At 35.8% G+C, this 27,218-nt stretch overlaps 1 protein-coding gene across 1 annotated transcript in view; it reads left to right on the forward strand.

Moving 5' to 3' along the window:
• The window catches only part of LOC150095059 (dynein regulatory complex protein 9-like), a 132,846-nt gene that overhangs the window by 73,149 nt on the left and 32,479 nt on the right, over nt 1-27,218 (forward strand). Inside the window, exons 6-7 of the mRNA XM_090411183.1 lie at nt 9,540-9,614; nt 23,339-23,470. Of these exons, the coding sequence (XP_090267309.1) occupies nt 9,540-9,614; nt 23,339-23,470 (207 nt within the window). The remainder of the gene's footprint in view (nt 1-9,539; nt 9,615-23,338; nt 23,471-27,218) is intronic.

Below are 27,218 nucleotides of genomic sequence, written 5' to 3' on the forward strand. Positions count from 1 at the left end.
TGGACTATGCATCATTAAAGCATGGAATCATTATTAAGAAAAAAAAATAATTATTTTAAGCATATATGTTTCTCAATAAATTATATATTATGTATGAATTCTCCTACTCAAATTGTGATAACTGTTTCATTTGAATAGTTTGCAAATTCACGGGCGATCACTCGTGAATCTTCCGTCTTCGTATATGAACGTACATTGCGAGCCTGCAACAACGCGAAGAGCGTACGATGGCGACTCATAAAAAAAAAGTAATCATGTGAATCATTAGTAGATGTAATTAAGACAGTTAAGCAGATATTAATCAATGTGCTTCATTATTTGATCTTATTACAAATTTGTTGTTAGTTAAAATAACGATTAATAGATTTGTACTACTTTTACAGTGATATAATTGCTTTGATAATGTACAGACGTTATAATACCTATAATAAATATTATGATTTTTTTTAGCTTTCAAATTCTTAAATATGGTTCATTGGTTAAAGACTGGATTTATAAAACGCACAAAAGAGAGCAATATAGCAGATACAAGTAGCTGTAAGGAACAAGATAACGTGTTATTGTATCTGGATCAAATAAAATTGACAAGGGTGTGTCATCTGACATCTCTAAAGAACCAAATAGCAAGAAGATAAAAAAACTTCGTAAGTACGATATGAATTACTTGAAATGTGGACAGAAGATGAAAAGGAACCTATTCCTTTATGTGTCATTTGTGGTGAAACTTTAAAAAATGAAAGCATAAAACCATTTAATTTAAATCGAAACATAATGAATAGAAGGACAAATCTCTAGAATGTTTTTCAAAATAAATTTAGAACAATTTAGAACTAGCTTCTGATGGTTTCCTAAAAAATAAATACAACGAGAATACGTTATCATCATTTTGGCTACAAATATAGAATGAATTTCCTGCATTAACAGATATTGTTTGAATACCAGATCTCTGTTTTACTGATTACATAATTAGTGCCTTCTTATTAGTGGTATTGGACCGTCATCCACCAAAACCAGAGAAGGTTGTATTCATTACAAAGTCATAGGTAGAATGGGTTCAGCAACTTTCCACCACTCTATCTATCACTTGTACCTTAGTTGCTTGCCATCTTGTTTCTTGAGTACTGACATTGTCTGCATATTTTTCAGGTTGTAATCAACTCTTACAGGAACAGGTCTTTTGCTCCTGTGGCAGGGTTGACAGTCTCTTATAAAGCTATGGCCTTAAGGAAGAAGACAGGAAAGATGAAGTGAGTGATCTGTCCTGAAGGAGATGGGGGGGGGGGTTGAATAATTATAGATTGTATAGGATTTTCCTATTTAATTTTACTTTTAAGGGACTCTCTCCAGTTTTGGGGGACAGTTTCCCAAAAGTGGATTCTGTCAACTCAATGGACTAGACAGTATTGTCTTTTATAATTTGTTTGGTGTTTTTCCTTACTGTAACATAGGAAATAACATAGGAAAAAAGTTATATAATTTTATTTTAAGTTATTTTAATTTATTTTTTATATATTTAGTTTTTATTTTGATTATTTATTTATTTATTTTAATTTAATTATTTAATTATTTATTTAATAATTATTTAATTATTATTTTTTGGTTAAGGGATAATGATAACTAGCTTTTCTTCTCTGCATCCAGAGAGTTGCTCAGGTGTTGGTTGTTTGGGAATTTTGAATAATTATTTTCATTTCCATACTCCTGCATTCACATTGGTTATTAGGTGTATGTCAGAGGCTTGGAGAGAACACTTCTCTGAAAGTGATAAAGATATTGGTGTGCTTGTTAGCCTGGTTAACGTATGCTCTGGTAGCATTATTTAAGAGTATAGTTTAATACCATAGGTTTTAAAGAACCTAAAAGGTCGATTAAACCTGAGCATGGAGGACAGGCTAACATAAAGATCTGTTTAGGATTAAATTATAATCAATTGTAAAAGTGAGAATTTTTTTGGGGAAAAAAAATTAATTAGGGGTGTTGTGGCCATTTTGTTTCCTTTTCTTGGAATTGGTCGTGGGAATTTCAGAATGATGCTGCCTTCAGATAGGTAGCATAATGCAGGTGGGGAACTCCATCTTTTCCTGAAAAGATTTGGTCCCATTTCTGCTTAACTGTAGTCTCAGGTAGTTTTTGATTGAGGCTCTTGAACTTCTTTTAATATCCTGTATTGTTTTCTTTTGTTTTCCATATGTTACAATATTCCTGATTTTCCAAATGTGATATTTAATTTCAATTAGTAGGTAGAGTAGTTGATTTTTCAAGCTTCCTTTCCTTGGTAGGTCTTGCAGGTATAGTGCTTGTTCCTTCCTGAGTGTGGGGATGTTGAAGGTGCTGCTTACATTAGCCCATATTTGTGCTGCCACTGTGCATTCATAGAACAGGTGTTCTTGGGTTTCTTGTAGGGTGCAAAAGGCACAATTTGCACTTTGAAGTATTCTCCATTTCAGGAGTTTTGTGTTTACTGGTAAGATGTTGTGTAACATCTTACCAGTTAAAATTGTGTCTGGATGGGTAGGTGTACTTGAAGTAGCAGTGTTTCCATTTTTCCTTTTCTTGGGGGAGTGTGTCTGTTGGAATGTTACTAATTGCCTGTAATATGTCCTCTTTTTTTAGTTCTTGAAGGTGTTGTTTGTTCTTCTTTGTGGTGATGATTCTTGCTTGTCTAGATATGGTTCTGTAATATTCTGATGAAATTTTTGCCTTTTCACCACTGTGGGTTTGGCCTGTGAACATTTTGTACTTTACTCCTAGCCAGTACTGGCACATTTCATGGGAAGGGTGTGCAGTTTGCATAATCTTAATTACCTGCATAATTTTCTCTACTGAAAGCATATCTGTTATTCTTGGGATGTTCAGACCCCCCCCTTGTTCCTTTCTTTGGGCCAATTTGTCTTTACTAACCTTTGCCTTTTTATTGTTCCAGAAAATGCTGTAGATAATGTCTTCCAGTCTTTTAGTTTGTAGTTTGCTGAGTGGAAATGAAGTTGTGTAGTATTTTATCAAGGGGATCATTAACTGTTTGATGATTTGTGCTTTTCCAGTGGCAGTTAGGAGTACAGATTGCCAGGTTTCTTTTATACAGATGATTTTCTTAATTATTTCTTCTTCGTTTTCAAGTTGGCCTAGGTAGTTGAAAGGAATTGCTAGTATAGTGATTGGTGCTGGATGTTGTGTTGCACCAGTTCCTAATACTTTTGTTTTTGATTTGTTGATCTGAGATCCTGTTATTCTGTTGTACTTTTCTGTTGTCTGGAAGAGAGTCTTAAAGGCAGTGTTGTTGGTTATGATGCAAGTGACATCATCAGCATGTAAAACACATTTTATTTCATGTTTCTTTGTTGGGGTTATAAATCCTTTAATTTCTGAGTTCTGTCTGATCATTTTTGCAAGCAACTCAATTTGTGTTATGTATAGAGCTGGTGAAACAGGGCAGCCTTGCCTTACACCTTGCATTATGTTGATGTCCTCAGAGAGGTTACCGTTGATGCATATTTTGCTAATTATGTTCTTGTATAGGCAGTTTATCATATGTAGGATGTGCGGGCCATAGTTATGTGCTGTTAGGGTTGCTGTTAAGAATTCATGGTTAACTCTGTCAAAAGTTTTGCTTTGGTCAAGGGAAACCAATGTTGCATTTATTTTTTTTTCCTGGGTGTACTGGATGATATCTCTGATTAAACTAGTTGTCTGGAAGGTGTATCTGCCTGGTATAGCACAGGTTTGATTTATGTGGATTATTGTTTTTAGTGTTGGGCTCAGTCTATTAGTTATTATTTTGGCTAATATTTTCTAGTCAGTGTTCAGCAAGGTGATAGGCCTCCAATTGCTGACCTGCAATATGTCTGTCTTAGGCTTTGGGATTAGGGTTAAAATTCCTAGTTTCTGTGAGGGTGTTAATTCACCATCTTTGATGAGTGTGTTGTAGACTTGTGTCAGGATGGGAGCTAGGTTGTGTTTAAATGGGTATATGTGGAACTACAAGGGGGGTGATTATGAAGAGCTCAGGAGACAGCTTGCAGGTGTAGCATGGAATGAGGAGTTAGCTGGAAAAGAGATCAATGCAGCTTGGGGGATTTTCAAAAAATATTTAGTGGATGCAATGTCTAAATGTATACCACGGGTGAGAAGGTTAAATAAGTTAGGTGTGAGATGGATGAATAAAGAGATTAAGCATGCAATACAGAGAAAAAGGGCATTGTGGAGGCAGCATAAGAGAAGTGGAAGTAACCAATTTCATGAGTTCTACAAAGACCAGGCAAGGAGAGTGACTTGGTTGGTGAGAGTAGCTAAAGAGAGGTATGAACAGCAGTTAGCTAATGAAGCTAAAAAGAATCCTAGGGAGTTCTTTCGATATGTAGCCAGCAAAAGAAAGAATGATTATGGAAGGATGACATTGATTGGAGGAAATGGTATAAAGACAGCTGTTGCAGAATGTGTGGTGGAGATACTTAATGAGCAGTTCATAAAGATCTTTCAATCTTGTGAATGTGACTTCATGGAGAGATTAAGAGCAGTTGATGATGGGGAGGAGAGACTGACTGTAAGTGAGCAAGAGGTGTTTGGGGAGTTGAGTAAACTAGATGTAAATAAGGCTGTGGGACTTGATAATATATCACCGCGTATTCTGAAGGAATGTGCCAGAGAGTTGACACCTGCCTTGACATATTTTTTTAATATGAGTCTTGCACTTGGTCAAGTCCCTAAAGAGTGGAAGGAGGGCAAGATTGTGCCACTTCATAAAGGAGGTGATCGAACTCAAGCATCAAACTATAGGCATATCTGTGTGTCAGGTGTTGTGGTTAAGTTGTTGGAGAAGCTTGTGAGAACTAGGATCCAGAGTTGGGTTGACAACAATGGTATAATCTTTGATGGACAGCATGGATTTGCTAAAGGGAGGTCGTGTTTTAGTAATCTACTTACTTATTACAATAAAGTGACTGCTTCCTTGGACAGAGGAGAAGGATACACAGTAATATACTTGGATTTTGCAAAAGCTTTTGATAGAGTACCTCATGATAAGTTGACAGTCAAACTAGAGCAGATGGGGTTGGATATTAGATTAGTGCATTGGATTGGAGACTGGCTATCTGATAGGTATCAACAAGTTGTGTATGGGGGTGCAATATCCAGGAAAAGGAAAGTCACTAGTGGAGTGCCTCAGGGGTCTGTTTTAGGGCCATTACTATTTAACTTGTATATTAATGATATTGGCGAAGATTTGGATGGAGATATTCAGTTGTTTGCAGATGATGCAAAGTTGGGACGAACCATAAAGAGTAGTGAAGATGTTGTGGCCTTGCAAGAAGACTTGAATAAATTGAGTGATTGGGCAAGCAAATGGGGATGTGAGTTCAATGTTGCAAAATGTAAGGTTTTAAAATTTGGAAAACAAAGATGGGATGCAGAATTTATGCTTGGTGAGAATATATTGTTGGAAGTAGAGGAAATAAGAGATCTGGGAGTGATAGTGGATAAGGATCTAAAATTTAGGGGACACATCGCCAAAATTGTGAAGACAACACAAAGACTTCTGGGAATGATGAGGAGGACACTGACGTGTAGAAGTAGGGAGATTCTTGTTCCATTGTATAAGGCTTTGATTAGGCCACACATGGACTATTGTGCCCAGATTTGGTCACCTGGTTTTCAGAAGGATGAAGAGATGTTGGAAAGGGTCCAAAAGCGACTGACTAAGGTAGTTTCTGACCTCTGGAATGTCAAGTATGAGGAAAGATTGAAAAGATGTAATTTGCAGAGTCTAGTGGAGAGAAGGAAGAGGGGAGATATGATAGAGACCTACAAGTTGGTAAGGGGTTGTTATAGGATCAATGGTGGAGAAGTTCTACAGAGAATAGTGGGAGATCAGGGGAGAACCAGAGGTCATCCCTGGAAACTGTATAAAGAGGGTGTGAGTAGGGGAGTGAGAGGCAGGTTTTTTTCGTGCAGAATTGTGAATGATTGGAATGCCTTGCCTGAGAGTGTGGTGTCTGCAAGGAGTTTGAATGTGTTTAAAACCCGGTATGATGAGATATGTGTGAGATAAAAGGACCTCCTAGATGAGTCTTTGACTCCATGAGGTCTTGTTTAATAATAATAATAATAATAATAATAAATGTTCTGTAAAAGGTGCTCCCAAGTCCATCTAAGCCTGGTGATTTATTTACTTTCAGTGTGGCGATTGCCTGCTTTACTTCTATTTCTGTAATTTCTCTTTCCAAATTCTCTCTGTCTTCTTGTGGTATCTTAGGTAGGTTGCTGATTATTTCCTCCCATTCCTTCGTGTTTGATTGTTTTGTGGCATGTAGTTCTCTGTAGTAAGTTGTGAAGATTCTACTTATTTCTATAGGATCTGTAACTGTTAGGCCTAGGTTCTGTATTTCATCTATTGCCTGTTCCTGTCTTTGTTTTTTAATTTGGTTGCAGAAGGGCTTGGTGATTTTTATCTCTGCTGATATGTTGGTCAACCTGCTTTTTAACTGTAGAGTGTTTAGTTGTGTTTCTTTGATTCTTTCTATTTCTAATTCATACTTTTTGATCAGGTCCTTCATTCTGGGCATGTTGTTGTTGTTTGAGCCAGCTTTTAATATATTGATTTTCTTGTAGAGTGTGGAAGTCATCTGTCTTTGTTCTTTCTTTTTGTTTTTTTCCCATTTCATTATTATTGTATGACATTCTTCCTTTAGGTTTTCCCACACTTCCATTAGTGGTCTTTGAGTTCTGCTTAGCTCTGTTTTTCCTGTTTCCCAGTTTGTAGTTACAGTCTCTTCCAGTGTTGCTAGTAGATCAGGCTCTTTCATTAGTGATGGGTTCATGCGCCAGAATCCAGTCCCATGATTTGGTGGTTTGTAATTTATGTTGATGATTACCATCATGTGGTCTGATAGATTTTTACTGTTATTTACTGAGACTGTATCTGTTGAGTCTAGGAGGTGATGTAGATTTTTACTGAGGTAAAGCCTGTCTATTCTTGTGGATACTCCTCCATTGGTCCAAGTGGTTGGGGGTTGGGTTGTATTCAGGATTTTGTGTGGTTCTTCCAGGCTGTATTTCACACATAGTGTGTTTAAGTTGGTTCTGCCTTGTATTCCTCTATGGGTGTTGCCTTATTTTATCCGATTCATCTGTTAAGCAGTTGAAGTCACCTCCAAATATGTGCTCATGTGGCCCTTCCATATAAGTGTCAAGGTTCTTAAAGAAAAGTGATCTTTGGTGTCCATATTTGGGTGCATATATATTTGTGAAGTTTACTCTTTGGTTTCCCAGTTTGGTTATTACAGCTATTATTCTTCCTTCTTGGTCTCATGTGCTGGAGATGGTTTTTCCTGGAAAGTTTGCTGGCAGGATTATGGCTGGCAGGATATTCCCTGGCAATATTGCTGCCTACACTCCAGTACACTGTGATGTTGTGTATTAACAGATAAAGCTGTAAGGTTCATTTTTCCATTTCCAAGTTCATGTCCATGGGAAGTTGGATTTTTGGCCCTTGTAGATTTAAGACGAAGAAGAGGAACTACATTATAGATGTCGAACTGCATCCGAGATTGAAATTATCAACAAGAGTCAAATTTTGTTGAAATTTTATTCCACAATAAGCAATTTCACTCCTCTCATTGATGGTAAATTATTTAAATTAAGTAAAAATTTATAGTATCTTTATAAATTTTGTTCTGTTAAAAAGAATTTTTTTTTTTGTTTACATGTAATCTTAATATATGCATTTACAATGAAAAAAAAAAAAATCAGCTAACGCCTTTTTATTCCCGTAAACGGGAGTAGGCGAGGCCATTTAGCCCTATCTAACTTTTGGAGACTGAGTGGGCAGTTCAATCTCCACTGGTACCCAATTAGAGACAGATGGCCCAAGGCTATCACTAATTAAGCGGTACACAGTGAAGAGAGACGGCTCAAATGTGCCGCCATCTCGTGGTCCCTGACCCTAACCCACATTATTTCAGACATTAAATATATTCTACGGTCGATTTTCTTGAGTTTACAGGACGAAAAACCCGAGTCTCCGGGAGGAAAAACCTGCTTGCCCGTGCCAGAGATCGACTAACTCGGGAACCGGTCGAAAAAAGGCTTAGAAAAATTTCCTCTAGTCACCGACAGACTCGAAACCAACCCTTCCTTCGTGCGGCCAAGTGCGGTGGTGTGCAAACGCCACATCCACTGAGCTACACAGGCTCGCATTTACAATGAAATATACTTTATTTTTATTTATTTATTTATTTATTACTTGGTAATAATGAAAATTTAAGAAGGGGTATACGGATATCTGAAGTTTGAGAAACACTGCCACAGTACATTGTGAATGCAGGAAGTGGTGTAAATAATTCCAAAATTCATTATGATAGACATGGTGCTGGTTGAATGGGCCTCTCACAATGAGTCTGTTGATTCCATGGAGGTTACTGTAGTAATAATAGTGTGTGTGTGTGTGTGGATTAAAAAAAAAAAGGAACAGGATTCTTGATCTTTGGAATTTTCCATAATAAGCTAGGTGGTAGAACAGCAGTGAATTAATCTTTCCATTGCCATTAAATACAATTCTTACCCATTGTTTATTGAATATAAAACTCCATCAACCAGCAGGACTACTGCTCTGTTAATTACTTTAACAAAATTCAGCACCTTTGTTTGCTCTACTTTTGATTTTTTCCCCCCATTAGATGTCATGCCAGCTCCCTTGTTAATTTATCCTGTTTCAGTTGCTTCCTAGAATTATCTACTTTGTTTCTAATTTTTTCTTTGTCTTGATGATGACCTCAATTTAGTAATTATTATTATTATTACACGATACCTCCAGGGAGTCCTAAGACTTATCGAGGGAGGGCACCTACTCTACATCTCTCCGTCTCCATCATCATCTACACCAGCCTCATCTACTGCCTACCACCACCACTAGTATTTTCACAGCCAATCACAAACATCCATGCCCACAGTGGGATTTGAATCCACAGCCTTTTGGCTGGAGAGCGAATACACTAATCACTCGGCCAACCAGGCCAGCAATGTATCTTCCCTCCTTATAGTAGTGATCTGCTATAAGTTATATCCTTTGGTGGGTAGGTTTGCCATTTAAAAAATATTTAGCTTAATGTAGCACTTCATGATTTCTGTTGACTTCAAAAATAATGACTCTGACTGGTAACAACTTCTGTGTAGCATGTTGTTTTCTGGGTATTCAAACATTTGCCTATCCTGATTTGCTATAATGATGGTAGCACAAATATATTTCTTGTGTTCTCTGAAGCAGGTGTTTAGTTTAATGTGGTCTGGATAGACCACTTCATCACATGGTGAAGCTCTCTATGAAGAAAGAATGTTAAAATCTACAAAAAATTGTAACAGACAAGGAACCAAAAATCCTAATTGGCACCATCTTACTAAAACATTATCAGGTATGTCCATCTGAGAGTAAATCCTTTGAGAGATTTCTTTAGAAATCTTATTTTAAATTGGTGTACCTTAATACATGCTGTAAGCAGTTTGCTGCTTTTGTTTTGAAATTTATTATGTTTACTTACATCTCTCAATAGGAACTGAAAGATAAAATCGATTGTGAAACTAGAGTTACCACTGAATTAGAAGCATTTCTTACAACTGATCAAACTGTAAGTACATGAAATAATTATAATGATAAAACTAACAAATGTATAAATAATTCTCAGACCTTCAAAACATTAGTTAATATATAAAGCAAAACAAAACAAGAAACTGTCATTCTCTTGAAAAGCAGTAGAAAAACTATCATTTTCTGTGCTCAAGGTTTAGCCAAAAAGGAAAATATAAGAAATAAATGCTTCTCTCTTATCCATTGTACCTTAAACATTCCTAAGTTAATTGTAATCTGAAGTCTTTACCTTCGACAGATTTATTTTTAATGTGAATTCCATCCACGATGTATATATACTGTCCTTTGGTACCATATGCTCTAAATGACCACACATTTTTTCTCCAAAGTCATTTCAGGCTTCCAGTAAGCAGAATTGGTGGTCACTGAGTGTTAAAAGTTATCTACCACAGAAAAGTCAAATGAGTAGAAAGGCTTATATGTTGGCAGTATGTGCTAGTTTATTTAACAGTATTGATTCACAACACAGAATGATAAGAAAATAATATTTATTAATTTATTAGATGCTATTTCTCTGATATTATATCCAGCATCTTTATGTACTATAACAAACAATAACAGTTTGTTATAGTACATAAAACAAACAATTTGGTATAACAGTGGGACTAGTTTAAAAAAATTGTAACAGACAACACAAGGAACCAAAATCCTAATTGGTACCATCTATTGTTGGTTAAAGAGAGAGAGAGAGAGAGAAAAAAAAAGTATTAATTATTTAAATGAAAGAGCCAATAGGCTTCATTTTGGTGATGTAAAAACATTATTTAAATTAAGGGGATATTAAATCCCACATTGTTTTAAAACCGAATAAGAAACTCAAAGATTGGAATCAAAGAGTTTCATGCCAATATAGTAACTATAAACATATCGGCGACTACTAGCGTAAGCTAAAGCATGTAATTCAAGTACGTAGTACAAACTAGGGCAACTCGTTGTAAAGATGGAGAAAGTTCTGATCGCTATTCTTAGTATTTTCCATAATGTAAAACCCATCTCCTAAGAGATGTCTGATGTTATACATTATGGTGGGAGGTCACTACCCAGACCAGTTTCGATCTTTATTGAGATCTCATCAGTGAGTAGCTAGACCAAAGTATAATACTAAGGGTATAGCGAAAAGAACTTATATACTCTGTTATATGAGTTGTCAAAAAAGGTGCGCCCATAAATTATTTAAAGTAAAGAGCCAATAGGCTTCATTTCGGCGATGTAAAAACATTATTTAAATTAAGGGGATATTAAATCCCACATTGTTTTAAAACTGAATAAGAAACTCAAAGAGTTTCATGCCGAATATAGTAACTATAAACGTATCGGCGACTACTAGCGTAAGCTAAAGCACGTAGTTCAAGTACATAGTACAAACTAGGGCAAAGGTTCTTGCAAAGGTGGAGAAAGTTCTTTGATTCCGATCTTTGAGTTTCTTATTCGGTTTTAAAACAATGTGGGATTTAATATCCCCTTAATTTAAACAAGTATTAATTAGATCTTAAAATGACTGTCTCCCATATTTTAGGTAAACTGACACAGCCATACTTGTTGAGGTCGGGAGTATAGTGCAATCTCTGACTTAAAATAACTTCTGTGTAGCACTTTCACTTTCTTCCATTTGATCCTGCATATGTCCAAGGAGATATTTGGGAGATATATGCACAAACATTCCTACCATCATCCAACTCAACAGTATGGTATCCTAAAAACACTAACTCGCAGAGCTATTTGTTCCAATGACAGTGCTATTACCACTGAACTCACCTGTGTCACATTTTTTTAGCCAATGGCTAAAAATAAAATAAAATACTAAGTGTAAAATACTAAAAATATAGAAATAAAATACTAAGTGTTCCCTGGAAATCCCCTCCATTGCCTATTACACTATAGCAAAACTGTTATCATCCCATACATTCAAGGCACATCTGAAAAGATATATTGAGAGCTGAATAAATATCAGCTATGCATCATATTTAAACAGGATGTCTGCATTTTTAATAAGTTCTATATTTATTCCTGATCGTAATTCCCATTATTTTTTTCTTGCTGATAGCTACCTATCAACAGATAATTAATTGTTAGATAATTTTAAAAGTCATTTGATGAACAGGATGCCTGCATTTTTAATACGTTCTATATTTATTCCATCATCTCCAGTGGATTTTCCTTATTTCTTTGATGTATTGCTTATTTGATTTCTTGTAATGTTACTTCTTCCACTGTATAGTTAGTAGTTAAGGTAATATCAAATTTAGTTTCATCACTATCTTGCCATAAGTCTTAGAATCTAACCAGGTTTTCCTTTTTTATTTTACCTCCTTATTCATGTTTCTTAGAATTTTCTATCTATTTTGGTCTCTTCGCTATAAGATCTTTTCCAGTTTTGCTGTGAAGTAATCCCATATTTCTCTATTCTTTTTCCTGCTAGATTTTTTTTTACTATTAATCTTATAATAATTTATAATAGGGGTGCTTAAGGGTCAAAGCTGTATAACTGAGAGGAGACCTCCACAGAGCCTTTAAAGGAATGCAGAGAACCGACCAGGGCTTCTGACCTAATGTCCAATCCTCACCTTCTCGTGGTGCACCCTGTTGGGTATCTACTTTGATACTGAATGAACGAGGATGGGCTGGCAACTTGGGATTTAGCCGACCAAATTGTATTCTTATTGGTTAAACCAAAATAAAAAATTATGGTACAACATGACAAAATTTCATGCCAGCTGGGGCGTCGCCCGGTTAAACAAGGCCCCCGTTGTTTTTGCCAGGAAACCAGGGCGAACAGCGAAAAGTCAGCTACTGGAACAAATCTGAAAACAAACCCCAACTCAACATCACCAGAGTTAAAGATCGGTACTATCGACGTAAGAAGCCTGAATGGCAAAGAAATGGAGCTAGCTGAGGAATTAGATAAGTACCAGATCGACATAATAGGGGTGACTGAAACAAAAAAGACCAAAACTGGTGAGATCTTTCTGAGCAATAAATATAAAATGTTATATTCAGGCAATGACAATCAAGGAAAAGAAGGAGTAGCCATAGTATTCAACACAAAATACGAGGCTAATCTTCTTGAATGGCAGTCAGTCTCAAGTAGAGTAATGTGGGCAAATATGAGAATGGGGAACTGGACAATGAGACTTATTTGTGCCTATGGTCCCACAGAAGGCTCTACTAAGGTAGAAGTGGAGGAATTTTTTGAGGCTTTAGAAAAAGCAACTGACACAATGAAAAAGGAAAAGTTGGTCCTTGTTGGGGATCTAAATAGCAGAGTAGGAAATGATTGTGACACATACAAAAATATTTTGGGAAAATTTGGAGAAAAGAGCAAAGCTAATAATAATGGCAAATATCTGTTGGATTTCTGCTCAGGACATGAACTGGTTATTACTAACGCCATGTTCCAACATAAAAATGTGCACAAATTCACATGGAGAGAAGAGGCTAGGAATAAGAAAAGTCTCATTGACTATGTTATTGTTGATAGTGATGTTTTCTCCCTGGTGCAGGACACCAGAGTGTACAGAGGATTTGAAATTGGAAGTGATCACTATTTAGTCTTGAGCAGGATAAAATTGAATTTCATATTGAAAAGAATAACATGTAAGAAAGTTTTAAAGCGAATAAAAGTTGAGCAGCTCTCAGATGTGAACTGTAGACTAAAATACAGAAAGATTATTGAAAAGAAAATGAAAGACTTTGAGAACAGGAATCAAACCTTGGAGATTCAGTGGCAAACTCTGAAGAAAACATTAATTGATTCTGCCAGAGAGGCATGTGGTGAAGTTGTGTGCAAAGAAAAAAAAATCAGAACTCCCTGGTGGACACAGGAAGTTAAAGAGGCAGTGAAGGAAAAGAAGAAAGCATATCAAAAGTTCCTGACAAATAAGTCAGCTTTTACTCTTACAGAATACAGACACAAATGTAAGAAAGCTAAACAGTGTGTAAACTAGCTAAACAAAAGTCATGGGAGGACTTTGGCAAGAATATAGAAAATAAATATCAAGAAGGTGGCAAAATATTCTGGAGGTTGTTGAAGAAGAGGAATGAAGGAAAGAGTGCTGTAAAAGGAGTTAGAGATGATAAAAGTGACATGAAAACAGGAGAAAAAGATATCCTGAAGTATGGAGTAATTACTTTGAAAAACTGCTAAATGAAACAAGCAGTGATGACAGTACAGTGATAAAAAACACTGACCAGGAATGCAGTCAGGAATACATATCCATGCTTGAAGTAGAAAAAGCCATCAAAGGCTTGAAATGTGGAAAGGCAACAGGAGTAGATGATATTCGACCAGAAATGCTGAAGTATGGTGGTATAAAAGTCTTACAGTGGCTGCACTGCATAGTTCAGAAAGCCTGGACAGAGGGATGAATTCCCGATGATTGGAGTAGAGCTCTCATAGTACTCATATATAAAAAGGGAAATAAAACTGAATGTGAGAATTACAGAGGTATTTCCCTACTGAGTGTTCCTGGCAAGATCTATGCAAGTATACTTGAGAAACGGTTGAGAAGAATTGTGGAAGAAAAGCTTGGTGAAGAACAAGCTGGATTCAGACCAAATAGAGGCTGTCAGGATCAGATCTTCACTTTACGACAAATAGTCGAGAAAGCATTTGAATACAACAAAGATCTGTATTTAAATTTTGTCGATTTGGAAAAGGCATATGACAAGGTGCCAAGAGAGAAGCTATTCAATATGCTGCAGTTATATGGTGTCGATGGGGCATTATATCAAGCAATACTTAGTCTTTATTTGAGTTGTAAGTCAGCAGTTAGAATTGAAGGAAGTACAGGAAGATGGTTTAATGTTAAATCTGGTGTGAGACAAGGATGTACATTATCTCCTCTGTTATTCATTATCTATATGGATCACATTATGAAGGAATGTGGTATTAAACCTGATATCAAAATTGGAGATGTTAATGTCAGCTCTTTGCTTTATGCAGATGATGTTATACTTCTAAATAAATCCGCTACAAGTCTGCAAGATTCTCTGACTAAATTGAATAGCTGTTGTAATAGATATGGTATGAAGGTCAACAATAAAAAGACAAAGACAATGAAAATAGGCAGAATCATTGAAAATGTCAACTGTGTTGTGAATGGAGAACCTGTGGAACAAGTAAAACATTTCAGCTACTTAGATACGATTTTTACTGAAGATGGTAAATTAAATATAGAAATAGACAACAGAATCAGCAAAGCTGGTATGGTGGGAAGTCAATTGAATAAATTCATATGGAATAAGAGAGAAATTAGTCGGAACACTAAATTAGCTGTATACAAGACAGTGTTCAAACCAGTTTTAACTTATGGATCTGAGAGCTGGGTCAGAAGTAAAACACTTGACCAAAGACTAGAGACCGCAGATATGAGAGTTCTGCGAAAGATTAGAGGCGTGAACAGATGGCATCACTGGCAATATCGTATTAAAAATGAGGATATTAGGAAAGAACTTGACATTGTCAGCATCCAGGAATGCATTAGCAGAGCTAATCTCAGGTGATATGGTCACTTAAATAGAATGGGAGAGGAAAGATTAGCAAAACAAGTGTTCTCTGCCAAGTTTGGCAGGAAAACGACCCAGAGGAAAACCAAGATATAGGTGGATTGATACGGTACGAAGTGCCTTAGACGATAGAAATATAAGATCTGATAATGTTGGAGTTTTGAAAAGTAACAGACTGATTTGGAGGAAAATTGTAGATAGGAAGTTAGTAATGATGTAATTTTTTCATGTAGTACTGTCATATCCTGTACACCCCTTGAGGGTACATGGCAGGAATTTGATGATGATGATAATTTATAATAATTTCTGCTTCTAATGATTTTGTATTTATCCATTGTTTGTATGCTTTTTTTTTCTTGTCTTTGATTATTGCTTCAATATTCAAATTCCCCCTTCTCGTGTTCCATTTACTTTTTATTCCAAGACATTCTGTTGCTGCCCTTATTAATATGGTTTTTAAATTATTCCATTCTTTCCCCTCCCTGTGGGGCACCCTGTGATTGTAATGGCCCTTTTCATTTTCCCTCTTTTTCTTTACTCTACTTCTGCTAAGTATTTTTTACTATTCTTCTGGACCACCATCACTGGGATCCAACAACTGCCACCATGTTTGCCATGCATGGACCCGTGATCATCCAGAAAGGTGAATCCTAGTAGTCAGCAAGACAGGAGGTCCTGAATGGCCAGGAATTGCCTGCAAAAGTCAGTGCTGCTGCTGCTGCAGTAAGTCTCTCACTCCATGGTCTGGGGTCGGGATTCAAGGCTTGCTGTGGTTCTGGTATAGCATATGAGAGGTAGCCCTAGCATTCCACTCCTGAGCACAGTGATTTCTTGCCAGTGAATAGGTGTCCACGTGTTGCTCCATGGTGGGTGGGTGGGGAGATCCAGTGCTGAACCAAAAATCCTTCGAGCATGAATTCTTCATCCTCAAAGTCCCAACCAAGCATACTGATACAACATTCAATGACAGAAGTAAGAAACAAAAGATATATGATGCTAGCATAAATGTACCAGTGTTTTTGATCATCCATGCAACAGGTAAAAAGCCAATAGGGAAAATGTCACCCTTCTTTATTCAAAAGGGTTTAGAAGGACTGCAGAATCTCCCAAAACTGTTAAGAAGTTACGTTCTTGTGATACCTTGTCATAGTAACACCTCATAAAATAATCGATTCTTGTAGAGGAGTGATATCAGAATGGGATCTCTTTGATGTTACTGATGAGAAAGATACGTTCAGAGTTTAAAGATTAGGGAGTAACAGGTGTAAGGTGCATTCTGATACACAGGGATGGTCCCTTATTTCAACCAAGAACTTATTTTTGATATACCTATGCCTCCAACATCTGTAAAAGCAGGGTATCTCAACTGTCCTGTTAGGGTGTACATCCCTAATCTACTAAATATGCTTTAAATGACAGAAATATGGGCATGCCCAAACTTCCTGTCATGGCTTTACCACCTGTGGCTGATGTGGCAGTAAAGAGCATGATAATAAATCTGGCTCTGCAAAGCAAGTTAAATGTGTCAACTGTCAGGGAGATCATCCAGCTTACTCTCGTGCATTTCAGAAGTGGCAAGATGAAAAAGAAATACAAAAAATTAAAACAGAACAAAATATATCAGGATGTAAAAAAGGAAGCTAACCACCACTACACACCTGTTCTGAGATCCTCTTATGCTGAGAAGGTGGCAGCTAAGAAAATGTCAGCCACATCTCAAACACGTGTCTATTCCACCATACCTTTCCATTGTATAAGACCTTGATTATACCTCATACAGATTATTGTGCACAGATATGGTCCCTTGGTTTTCATGGTGATGAGGATGTGCTGGAAAGTCTCCAGAGAAGACTGACTAAGGTCGTAACTGGTGTTTGGGATGTGGGATATGAGGATAGATTGAGAGAATGCAGTTTGCAAAGCCTTTTGGATAGGAGGAAGAGAGGGGATGTGATTGAGACTTTTAAGTTGGCAAAGGGTTGTTACTAGGTTAATGTGAAAGAAATTTTTTGTAGAATGTGGGAAGGGGGAATAGGACAAAGGGATATGCAGGGATATACCTGTAATTGTGTAAAGAGGGGTGAGCAAAGGCATAAGGAGTAGGTTCTTTGCATGGAAAATGATTGGTCAGTGGAATGCTTTGGCTGACATTGTGGTAAATGCGGATTACATCGAATGAGTTTAAAGCATGGTTTGATGGACTTTGTGTGTTACAGTGTTTGCCTCCCCCAATGAGTGTTTAGACTCCATGGAGGTTTAATGTTAATAATAATAATAATTAGACTCTATATACAAGCAGCTTAGTCATGAAGATACTTTATGTGCAAAGTTTGGTTGCTTACATTTGGATAAATGATTAAACAAAAATATAATTTCTTGGAATTTTTAATTTAATTTATAACTGTGAAAAAACTTTCTACAACTGTAGAAAGTTTTTTCAAAGTTGTACAAAGTTGTACACTTTCTACAACTGTAGAGAGTGTACAACTTTGTCTAACATCAGGCGCTAAATATTTTCTGTGCATCCTTCAATTCTTGTTGCTGATTTGCAACTTAAGTGTAAACTATGTATAAGGTACACTTCACAAACACATTAAATGTTATAAACAGTTTTTCTCTTAGTACTTTATCACATGCTTTTTTTTTAGAGATCAACAAACCTTGAGCTTCTTGTTATACTTCCATGATTTCTTGACTATTTGTTGTAAAATAAAGGTGTGGTCTTGACAACCCTTCAGCAGTCTTTCTCATAGCCTTTTCTGAAGTATGTTTACATAGATCTTTCCTGAAACATCAGCAAGTAAATTTTTTTATAATTTTTGCATTAGTTTTATCTCTTTTTTTTTTTTAATAACTAGTATGATAAGGGCACACTACTGCAATTATGATTTGATCTTCTGATAAAGTCTTATGGATTATACAGTGTAGTTACTGTAAAATATTTATACTACTAGCCTCTATCAAAAACAGTTAGTTCAGATATCTATTAAATTATTTAAGGAATTTACAACATATACTGGAATATTAATTAAAAGAAACTTTAATAAATACTTCCTATATTTCGGCAATGTCACATTGCCATCTTCATGGGAACATACAAATATGGCAAGTGCATGCAAGCACTACAAAAAGCAAATCAGGCCAAAGATAAGAAACTACTGTTGTTCCTAAAGTTCTAATCGGGCCCCCCTAGTGGGCTATATTGGGTTGTCTTGGCCGTTGGGCTGATGTTCTCATGATGTAAGTCTCCCAAATTTGGGGCAGTCTCATGCACCCAAATTTGTTGAAGTTTGGAATGTTTTTTAGAGCAGAGGCTGATTCTATGAATAATCTTTCATACTTAAACTTGCTGCAGTGTATTACTTTGGCTTTCTTCCAATATTCTGTGGCGGGTATCTAGAGCTTGGTCTGCAAGTCCAGAGTGGCTGTACTGGTGAAAATTCGTTGTAAATTCCTTAAATAATTTAATAGTCATGTGTTGCCAATGTATAAGCCTTTCTACAAGTGTTCAGATATCATCCACTCCAACTGCTCTTCCACATTTCAGTTTTTAACCACAAGAACTTACATATAATCTATCATATCCTTCTTGGATATATCCTATATTTGTTCTATCGCTTATTACATTATTTAACGGTTTTTCTAAGTAATTACTCCAGATATCCAAAATATACATATCTTTAATTTTAATACAGCAATCCCTCGATTATTCACACTAATTGAAAGTGCACTAATCAGAAACCCATATCTTCGATATGGGTTTCTGATTAGTGCACTTTCAATTAGTGTGCCTTTTTTTTTTTCTATACCCAAATGAAATTAATGTGTCTCTAAAATTCGATTAGTGGACCTATGTACATCTTAAAAATAAATGTTACAGATTTTAAAAATCTTCTATCTATACATTTTTTATGGCTAACTATTTTAAAAAATCACTCACCAGGATGAATAATTTAGTTACCAATTTAAAACATTTTACAGTTATTTTTTAATGGCATACTACACTATTTCCATGTACACTATGTTCCAAATTTACCACCAAAATTTATGTCATAGTATGACATAAATTTTGGTGGTAAATTATAAATCATAAATTACATAAATTTATATAATTACAAGATATGATAGCATTATAAATCATAAATTATAAAAGTGGTAAATCATAAATCATAAATTACATAAATTTATGTCAAAATTTATATAATTACAAATTTATGTAATTACAAGATATGATAGCATTTTGCTGATCATATCTTGTGCCTCCTTTGCAATTGTTTTCCTTACTTTTTTTATTTTAAATTATTTTCCTAACCTATAATCATGAGTAAAAGAATTAGTGAGCAAAAATGTGGAAATGTGAAAAGATTTGAAAAGTAATCTCATTGGAAGAAAAATGAACAAGTTGCGTTTAGAGCAAAGATAGGACAAGAACACAAAATGGGTGAATCAACTATGAGAGCAATTTTAAGCAAAGCTGCTGAATACATAGAGAAAGATAAGGCTGCTTCAAGTTCATCATGCATGCATGTATTCAGACCACTCAAAATCAAAGCATTATAATGATTGAATTAGAGATACTTCTTTCTACCGAATATTGTAACCAAAAACGGACTCCACTAAGCACTGACCTTATTAAATCATAAGCATTAAGTCTCTTTGCAACCTTGAAAGAAAGGGCTATCAATGATGGAAAAGAAGAAGAATTCCACACTAGTGCTGATAGGTTTGAGCATTTCAAAAAGAGAAATAGCCTACATAATGTTCGAATCACATATAATGCAGATAAGGAGGCGACCACAAATTATCCAGAGATTTTGGAGAAAATTGTGGAAGAAGGAAACTATTGTGACTAACAAATATTAATGTCACTGAAACAGCCTTTTTTGGAAGTGAATACCTTCCAATACTTTCCTGGCCAAATCAGAGAAATCTCAGCCTGGTTATAAAGTCGCAAAGGATAGAATGACTCTTCTATTAGGTGGAAATACCAAAGGTGATCTAAAGTTTAAAACCCATGGTAGTTTATAGGGCACAAAATCCTAGGCCCTCAAAGGCATTATATCAAGCTTTCCCTTACCATTATTTGGAAGTATAACAAGAAAGCATGGATTACTAAAGCTTTATTCGAAAGATGGTTCACAAGTCATTCTGGTCCGTCAGTTGAGAATTTTTGCAAACGAAATAATCTTGATTTTAAAGCTATGCTTATTTTAGACAATGTACCTGGTCACCCTGTTTCTCTTGATTGATTATGTGAGAACATTAAAGTGATATTTTTACTGCCAAATACAACTTCTCTCATACAACCTTAGACCAGAAGATTATCGCAACCTTTAAAGCATATTACCTGAGAAGAACATTTAAACAGACAATAGAAGTAAGATCTGGAGAGAATTGACATTAGTAGAATTCTGGAAGAAATTTAATGTTAAATCTGCTATCGAATGTATTCATCAATCTTGGAATGAAATTACTGCTAGCAATATGCAAGCTGTTTGGAAGCACATTCTTCCACATTGTACAAATGATTTTAGAGGCTGTTCAAGTGAAATGGATAATGTTGTTGAGGAAATTGCCAACATCAGGCTTGAGTTGAGTTTTATTGTTATTATTATTATTATTATTATCCAGACCTCCATGGAGTCAAAAGACTCATCGTGGGAAGTTCTTTTTAGGAAATACGAAGTTTATCATACCACTCCTTAAAACCATTGACTGTTCCCACTCCAACCACACTCTCAGGCAATGCATTCCAAGGTTCAACCACCCTCCACGCAAAGAAACCACTCCTCACCCTCTTGCGCACAGCATCATAATTTGGATGGCCCCTTGTCATCACTCCTTCCTGCCGTTCCACCAAGTGAAAAAAACTCTCCAATGTCTATCCTGTAACTGCCTCTCAACAGTCTAAAAGTCTCGATCATATCACCTCTCCTTCTTCTATCCACCAAACAATGCAGTCCACATTCCTTCAGTCGATCCTCAAAACTCATATTGTACAGTCCTGAAACAATCTTTGTTATCTGCCTTTGTACCCTTTCCAGTCAGTTTATCCCCTTCAAATCCTGGGGACCAAATCTGAGAACAATAGTCTAAGTGTGGTCTGATCAGGGCCTTATACAATGGTATGATAACTCTTTTATCTCTGCGGGTCAGCGTCCTTCTCAGTATTGCAGCAATCCTCTGAGTTACCCTCACCACCTTTGCAATATGCTTCCTGAATTTCAGTTTTCTATCAATCATCAATCCCAGATCTCTTGTCTCCCCTACCTCCTTCAGTACAGCTCCTTCAATCAAGTACGCATCCTCCCATCGATGGATCCCAAACCTCAAGACTTTACATTTTGCTGCATTGAACCGACAACCCCATTTATTTGCCCATCTGTCTAGTTTATTCAAATCCTCTTGCAGGGCTGCCACATATGCACTATTACTGATAACCCTTGCCACATCTGCACTATTACTGACAACCCTTCTCAACTTCACATCATCCACAAACAACTGAATGTCCCCTTGCAATCCATTGACAATATCATTGATATAAAGATTGAACAATACAGGTCCCAGTACTGAGCCTTGCAGAACCCCACTTGTAACTTTCTGCTTCCTTGATATTGCCCCATCATACACAACTCTCTGATACCTATCAGTCCGCCAATCCTGAATCCATTTGACTAACCCGACATTTAAACCCATGTGCTGCAACTTAAATATTAGCTTATCATGTGGCATCCTGTCAAACGCCTTTGCAAAATCCAAAAAAATGACAGTATATGCCTTTCCCTCATCAACTGCTCTTGTCACTTTATTATAAAAGACAATCATATTACTAAAGCAAGAGTGCCCCTTAACAAATCCATGTTGATTCTCCCAGATAAAATTATACCTTACCCTCATCTACCCAACACTGTATATAGTCCCTCACTAATTTCTCCAAGACCTTAAGAACTACTGATGACACACAAACAGGCCTATAATTAAAACACTTCCAGTCTGCTACCACCCTTATGCAGCGGCACTATCTTACTTTCCTTCCCATTCCCTGGGTACCTTTCCTTCAGCCAGACTTTTATTGAAAAGCCAGGTCAACGGAACTGTCAGTTCTTTAGCACATTCTCTCAAAACCCATGGTGAAATACCATCCAGTCCAATAGCTTTATTGGTATGCAGAGTACTCAGTATTTGGAACACACTCTCCTCTTGCACCTCTAAACCCTGATCCTGCCCTATCCCTCTAGTATTAAAACCTCCTCCAGGATGAAATACTCCAATAAAGTGCTCATTGAACAACTCCACTATGTCCTCTGCATCAGTCACTCTATTCCCATTTTTATCCCGCAACGTCATTCTTCCATAATCGTTTCTCTGCCTACTGGCTACATAGCTAAAAAATTCCCTTGTATTTTCTTTGGATCTTAGTGCCAATCTCTTCTCATATTCCAGTTTTAATGAGATTGTTTTGTGTTTTGATGAGATTGACATTGATAACGTCCAAGAGTTAATTAAATCTCATTCTGGGGAATTGAATGATTCTGACCTGCTAAATTTAGATACACAGCAGGAAGATACTGAAGAATATGAAGAAAATGTAACCACTGACAGTCAGCCAAAAGAGATTTCACAGAAACAATATGCAAATATTTTTTGTACAATTGAAGTTTTAAGCAGCAATGCTTAGAGGCTGACCCTGATGAAGAGAGAAGCAGTAAAATTTGCAGAAGCATTGAAGAGGCAGTAGGGCCATACCGTCAGTTGTATGGAAAAAAAAAGATACAGAATGCCCACCAAACTATGTTACCTCAATTCTTTATTAAGAAGTAGAATAATAAATTTATACTGTATTCTGAATGTTTTATTGTATTTCAGTTTCATGGTTTTCCTTTAACTAGGCCCTGAAATATACCCTAATTCTTTTATAAAAAAAAAAAAATTAAGGGTCAAAAAAGATTTGAGGAATGAATTATAGTTTTTCCCATACATTATTATATTTGATTAGTGCTTTTTCAATTAATACATCCATTTTAAAGAACACATTAGGTGCATTAATCAAGGGATTGCTGTATTACCTTCAAGATATATCATCTTAAAGATTTTCTATAACCTAAAATTTAACTTAAAAAAATTTTAAAGTTATTATATCACCTTAAAGATATATTAAATGTGAATTGATTGTTGTTTTCTTATTCATAATTTTTATAGGAATTGTCAAAAAAACTGGATTTCTGGAAGACAAAGTATGAGAAGGATATACTTGAAAAAGATGCTGATGTAGATCATCTACAAACAATTAAAACTGCCAGTTTAAAACGCATCAAGGAACTTTCATTTCGGGTAATGAGATTAAAGAAATTAATTCTATAGCAATTGCAAACTTAATAGTGAATTTCTTAATTATACAGTAGAGGTGAAAGACAAATAAGATACTAATTTGACAAGCCAGTAAAATTTAAACACTTGTAAAATATTAATTGGCCAGTTTAATATTTTACAAAGTTTGCAGTTCTAATTATTAAACATCAGTGCATTCATTACCCACCCCAATAGCATATTTCATTTACCCACTTCCATAAGAACAATTTCCATGATTCCATCTTCATGAAAAGAATAGTTAAAATAAAAAATGAAATGTTCTTATGCCTTTAGTGACAAGACCTTTATACTGTTTCCAGGATTGACCTCATGTGTCACTCCTGTCACTTTGCACTGTATTCAACATCTCCCTGACATTTACAAATGGAGAAGAGTGATAAGTTCAAGATTTATAAGTTGATGAGAGGAGCATATAAATCTCAAACATGTCACTCATCTCCATTATTTATCTATCAAGCACTCTTCATAGCAGCATCTTGCAGTCCTGATTCAATCTCAATTACTCAACCGAGTACCCTCTCTAGTGTGTGTCCCGATTTCCAGACAACTCAATCTACGAACAATAGCCAAGTGTGACCTGATCGGTGTCTTATACAGTGGTATAATCCCATCTTTATCATGACTTATCAATGTCCCATTATGGTAGCAATCATCTTGAATGTCTTTCACTGCTTTGTAATATCTCCTTGATTCTTAATTCATCATCATTCTGAGCTCACTTGTCTCTTACATTCCTGAAGTGCAACTCACCAATATAGTATACTACATTCCATTTCTTTCTCAGGGGCTCACATTGGTGAGTACGGACATGGCAAACTCGAGATACCCAAGCTAGACCTGATCTTACTTCATACAATATACACTTGGTATAAAGTATTCATATTTGGTCATGAAGTGTTAAAATATAAGACTAATTATTGTTTATGTGACCATAGTTTTTTTTTAATTAATATAAATGTTCATACAATAACGCCTACCAGTTTTGCTAGCAACTGTAGCTTTCTCAAGGCTTGAACGGTAACACAAAAAAAATATGATAAATGCACAAAAGGATAAAGAATACAAAACCATTAGTAACTATTAGGTAGCTCAGTTGATGCATTCGCGTGACAATGTCAACATGTATTGCGAATCTTCAGTCAGTGTCCTGAACACCCGTTGCATGAACACACGTTATATGATTATTGGCGTACTGTAGTTTCATCAAACTGAGTGAATTGATCAGATTTTTCCTAAGTCTCTTTCAATATGGCATCTTGATTTCTGTTTAGGTTGCTGCCTGTTCATAGGACAACTGTTGCTTCTTTGAATAATCAGTGTCTGAAATCATCATCTGTGTAGGGCATAGAGCTATATTCCCAGTCTATAGTATGGTTGGAAGTTGAAAAGTGATGTGCTAAACCGGAGGTGATCATCCTGTTATGATTGACATCCCCAATGCTCTTTCTCTTTGTTGAGGCTTCTTGAAGTTTGTCCAATGTAGGAAAGGCCGCAAGTACATGGAATATTATACATTCCTGGATATTTGTAAAATGGAACACTATCTTTAGGAGATCTTAACACCTGTCTAATGATAGTAGTTGGTTTAAATACAACTCTGATGTTATGAGCTTTTAACAATCTCACTATTTTGGTGGAAACCGAACCCATAAAGGGGATGACGACTGTTGAAACCTGCTGGGAGACTGTTTCTTGTTATCGGGGGTTATCTTTATACAGGAATTTGTTGATAATGTTTATAGGATATCCATTTTGAGATAGTGCTGTAACAATTTGAGACAGTTCTGTCTGAACCTCGTCTTCGTCTGAGACAAATTTGCGGACCCTATTTTCCAACAAAATCAAATTTACCATAGAAGTTAAAAATAACAAACAACTGCACTTCTCAGACATACTGGTAAAGAGACAAGAAAACAATTTCAAACTGTTCATTTACAAAAAGCCTACAGACACTGGACGATATCTACATTATTCTTCAAACCATCATAGGTCACATAAACATAGCATCGTCTACATGTTGGGAAATAGAGTCTGCAAATTTGTCTCAGACGAAGACAAGGTTCAGACAGAACTGTCTCAAATTGTTAAAACACTATCTCAAAATGGATATCCTCTAAACATTATCAATAAATTCCTGTATAAAGATAACCGCCGACAACAAGAAACAGTCTCCCAGCAGGTTTCAACAGTCGTTATCCCCTTTATGGGTTTGGTTTCCACCAAAATAGCGAGATTGTTAAAAGCTCATAACATCAGAGTTGTATTTAAACTAACTACTAGTGTTGGATCCTACTTCTTCTCAATCTATACTTTGGATCCGATATATAGTTATTACGATGTTCTTAACTAGTTGATAGGTTGCAAGTTGATTTCTAATTCAAATATAAAGAAAATTTATATTTAAAGACTGCACCACTTTATATCTGAATTAGTTCAAGAATTGAAGATAACCCAACTCTCAACTACCCTTCCTTTATATGTTGTTATTATATATACTGGCCAAGAATATTTAACTTACTTAATTTACCCGCTTTGGTTCGAATAATATATGAATGGTGCAGTAAAAGAGATTCAGACAAAATACAACTTTTGATTAAAAAAAAACAAACATTTAATTTTAGAATCATAAATTTTACACTTAAATTCAAATCAGTAATTAAGATATCACAAACATTTTAACTTCTGATAAATTCAATCATACAACTCAGACAATGATAAATCTGTTATCTTTATAATACAGTCTTCTCACAGTTCTTTAAGTTCCAAATATGACAAAAATTTCAGTAACGCCTCTTTACAAAAAAACACTTTTAATTTTACACTTCAGTTAATTCTCCGCAATAGTTACTGTTAGTATAAGGAAATTCTAGGATGAAACTCACACACTTCTCTGTATAGAAATATTAATGGTTGGAATAATCTTACCGATAATCTTCTATCTTCATCAACTTATACATAAACACTTTTTATAATCGTAAACACTTTTAACAATAAACGGCACTCATTAAAATAATTCTTCTAAGCAATAACTGAATTAATCATCGGTCACAATACACATAAATAAACGTTGTTGCATAAAGTACTACTGATCACTCATGAAATAAGGCAACACACAATAATTCCTTAACTTGAGGTTTTATATGCACAGTTGTTCACTCTTCCGGCATTCAGTTAATTCTTAGACACTACAATTCTAAACACTATCGGTAAACTAAAAGCTATCGGTAAACTTCAACTTTACAGCTCTTCTATTCTCTAGTAACTCCGTGCTTTATTTCAAGATTCTGTGTGTCCTTGACAGGTCGGCCCTGAAATTAAATCTCAACTCAAGTATTGCTAGTCTATTTAGTAGTCACTCAGCTGTCTTCCGTAGCTGTAATTGTTATTCTACAACTTATTAGCTAACCGCCTCTCGACTAGTAGACTTTATTAGCTGCTTGAGTGACTTGCCGACTTGCTATTATCGCACTGTGATTCCCGAATGCTCCGATTCCAACCTAATGCCAATCCTCTCCTTTCTCTCTCTCTTAATAATCTAATCTCTCCTATATATCTATCTTCAGCGTTCTTCCCTTTTTATATATGCGTTCTTCCCGCCTAAATTGTTCTCGTGATTTCTTTAACTAAAACTGTTTTCAATAAGCTTTCAACATTCTCCTCACGTGGTGTTCCAAACTCGTGCAAGCTATCTAACATACGTTTCCATGAC

The sequence above is a fragment of the Typopeltis vanoorti genome, chromosome 21, assembly GCF_054136105.1.
Source record: "Typopeltis vanoorti isolate ZY-2024b chromosome 21, IOZ_Tvanoo_1.0, whole genome shotgun sequence".
Classification (NCBI taxonomy): Eukaryota; Metazoa; Arthropoda; class Arachnida; order Uropygi; family Thelyphonidae; genus Typopeltis; species Typopeltis vanoorti.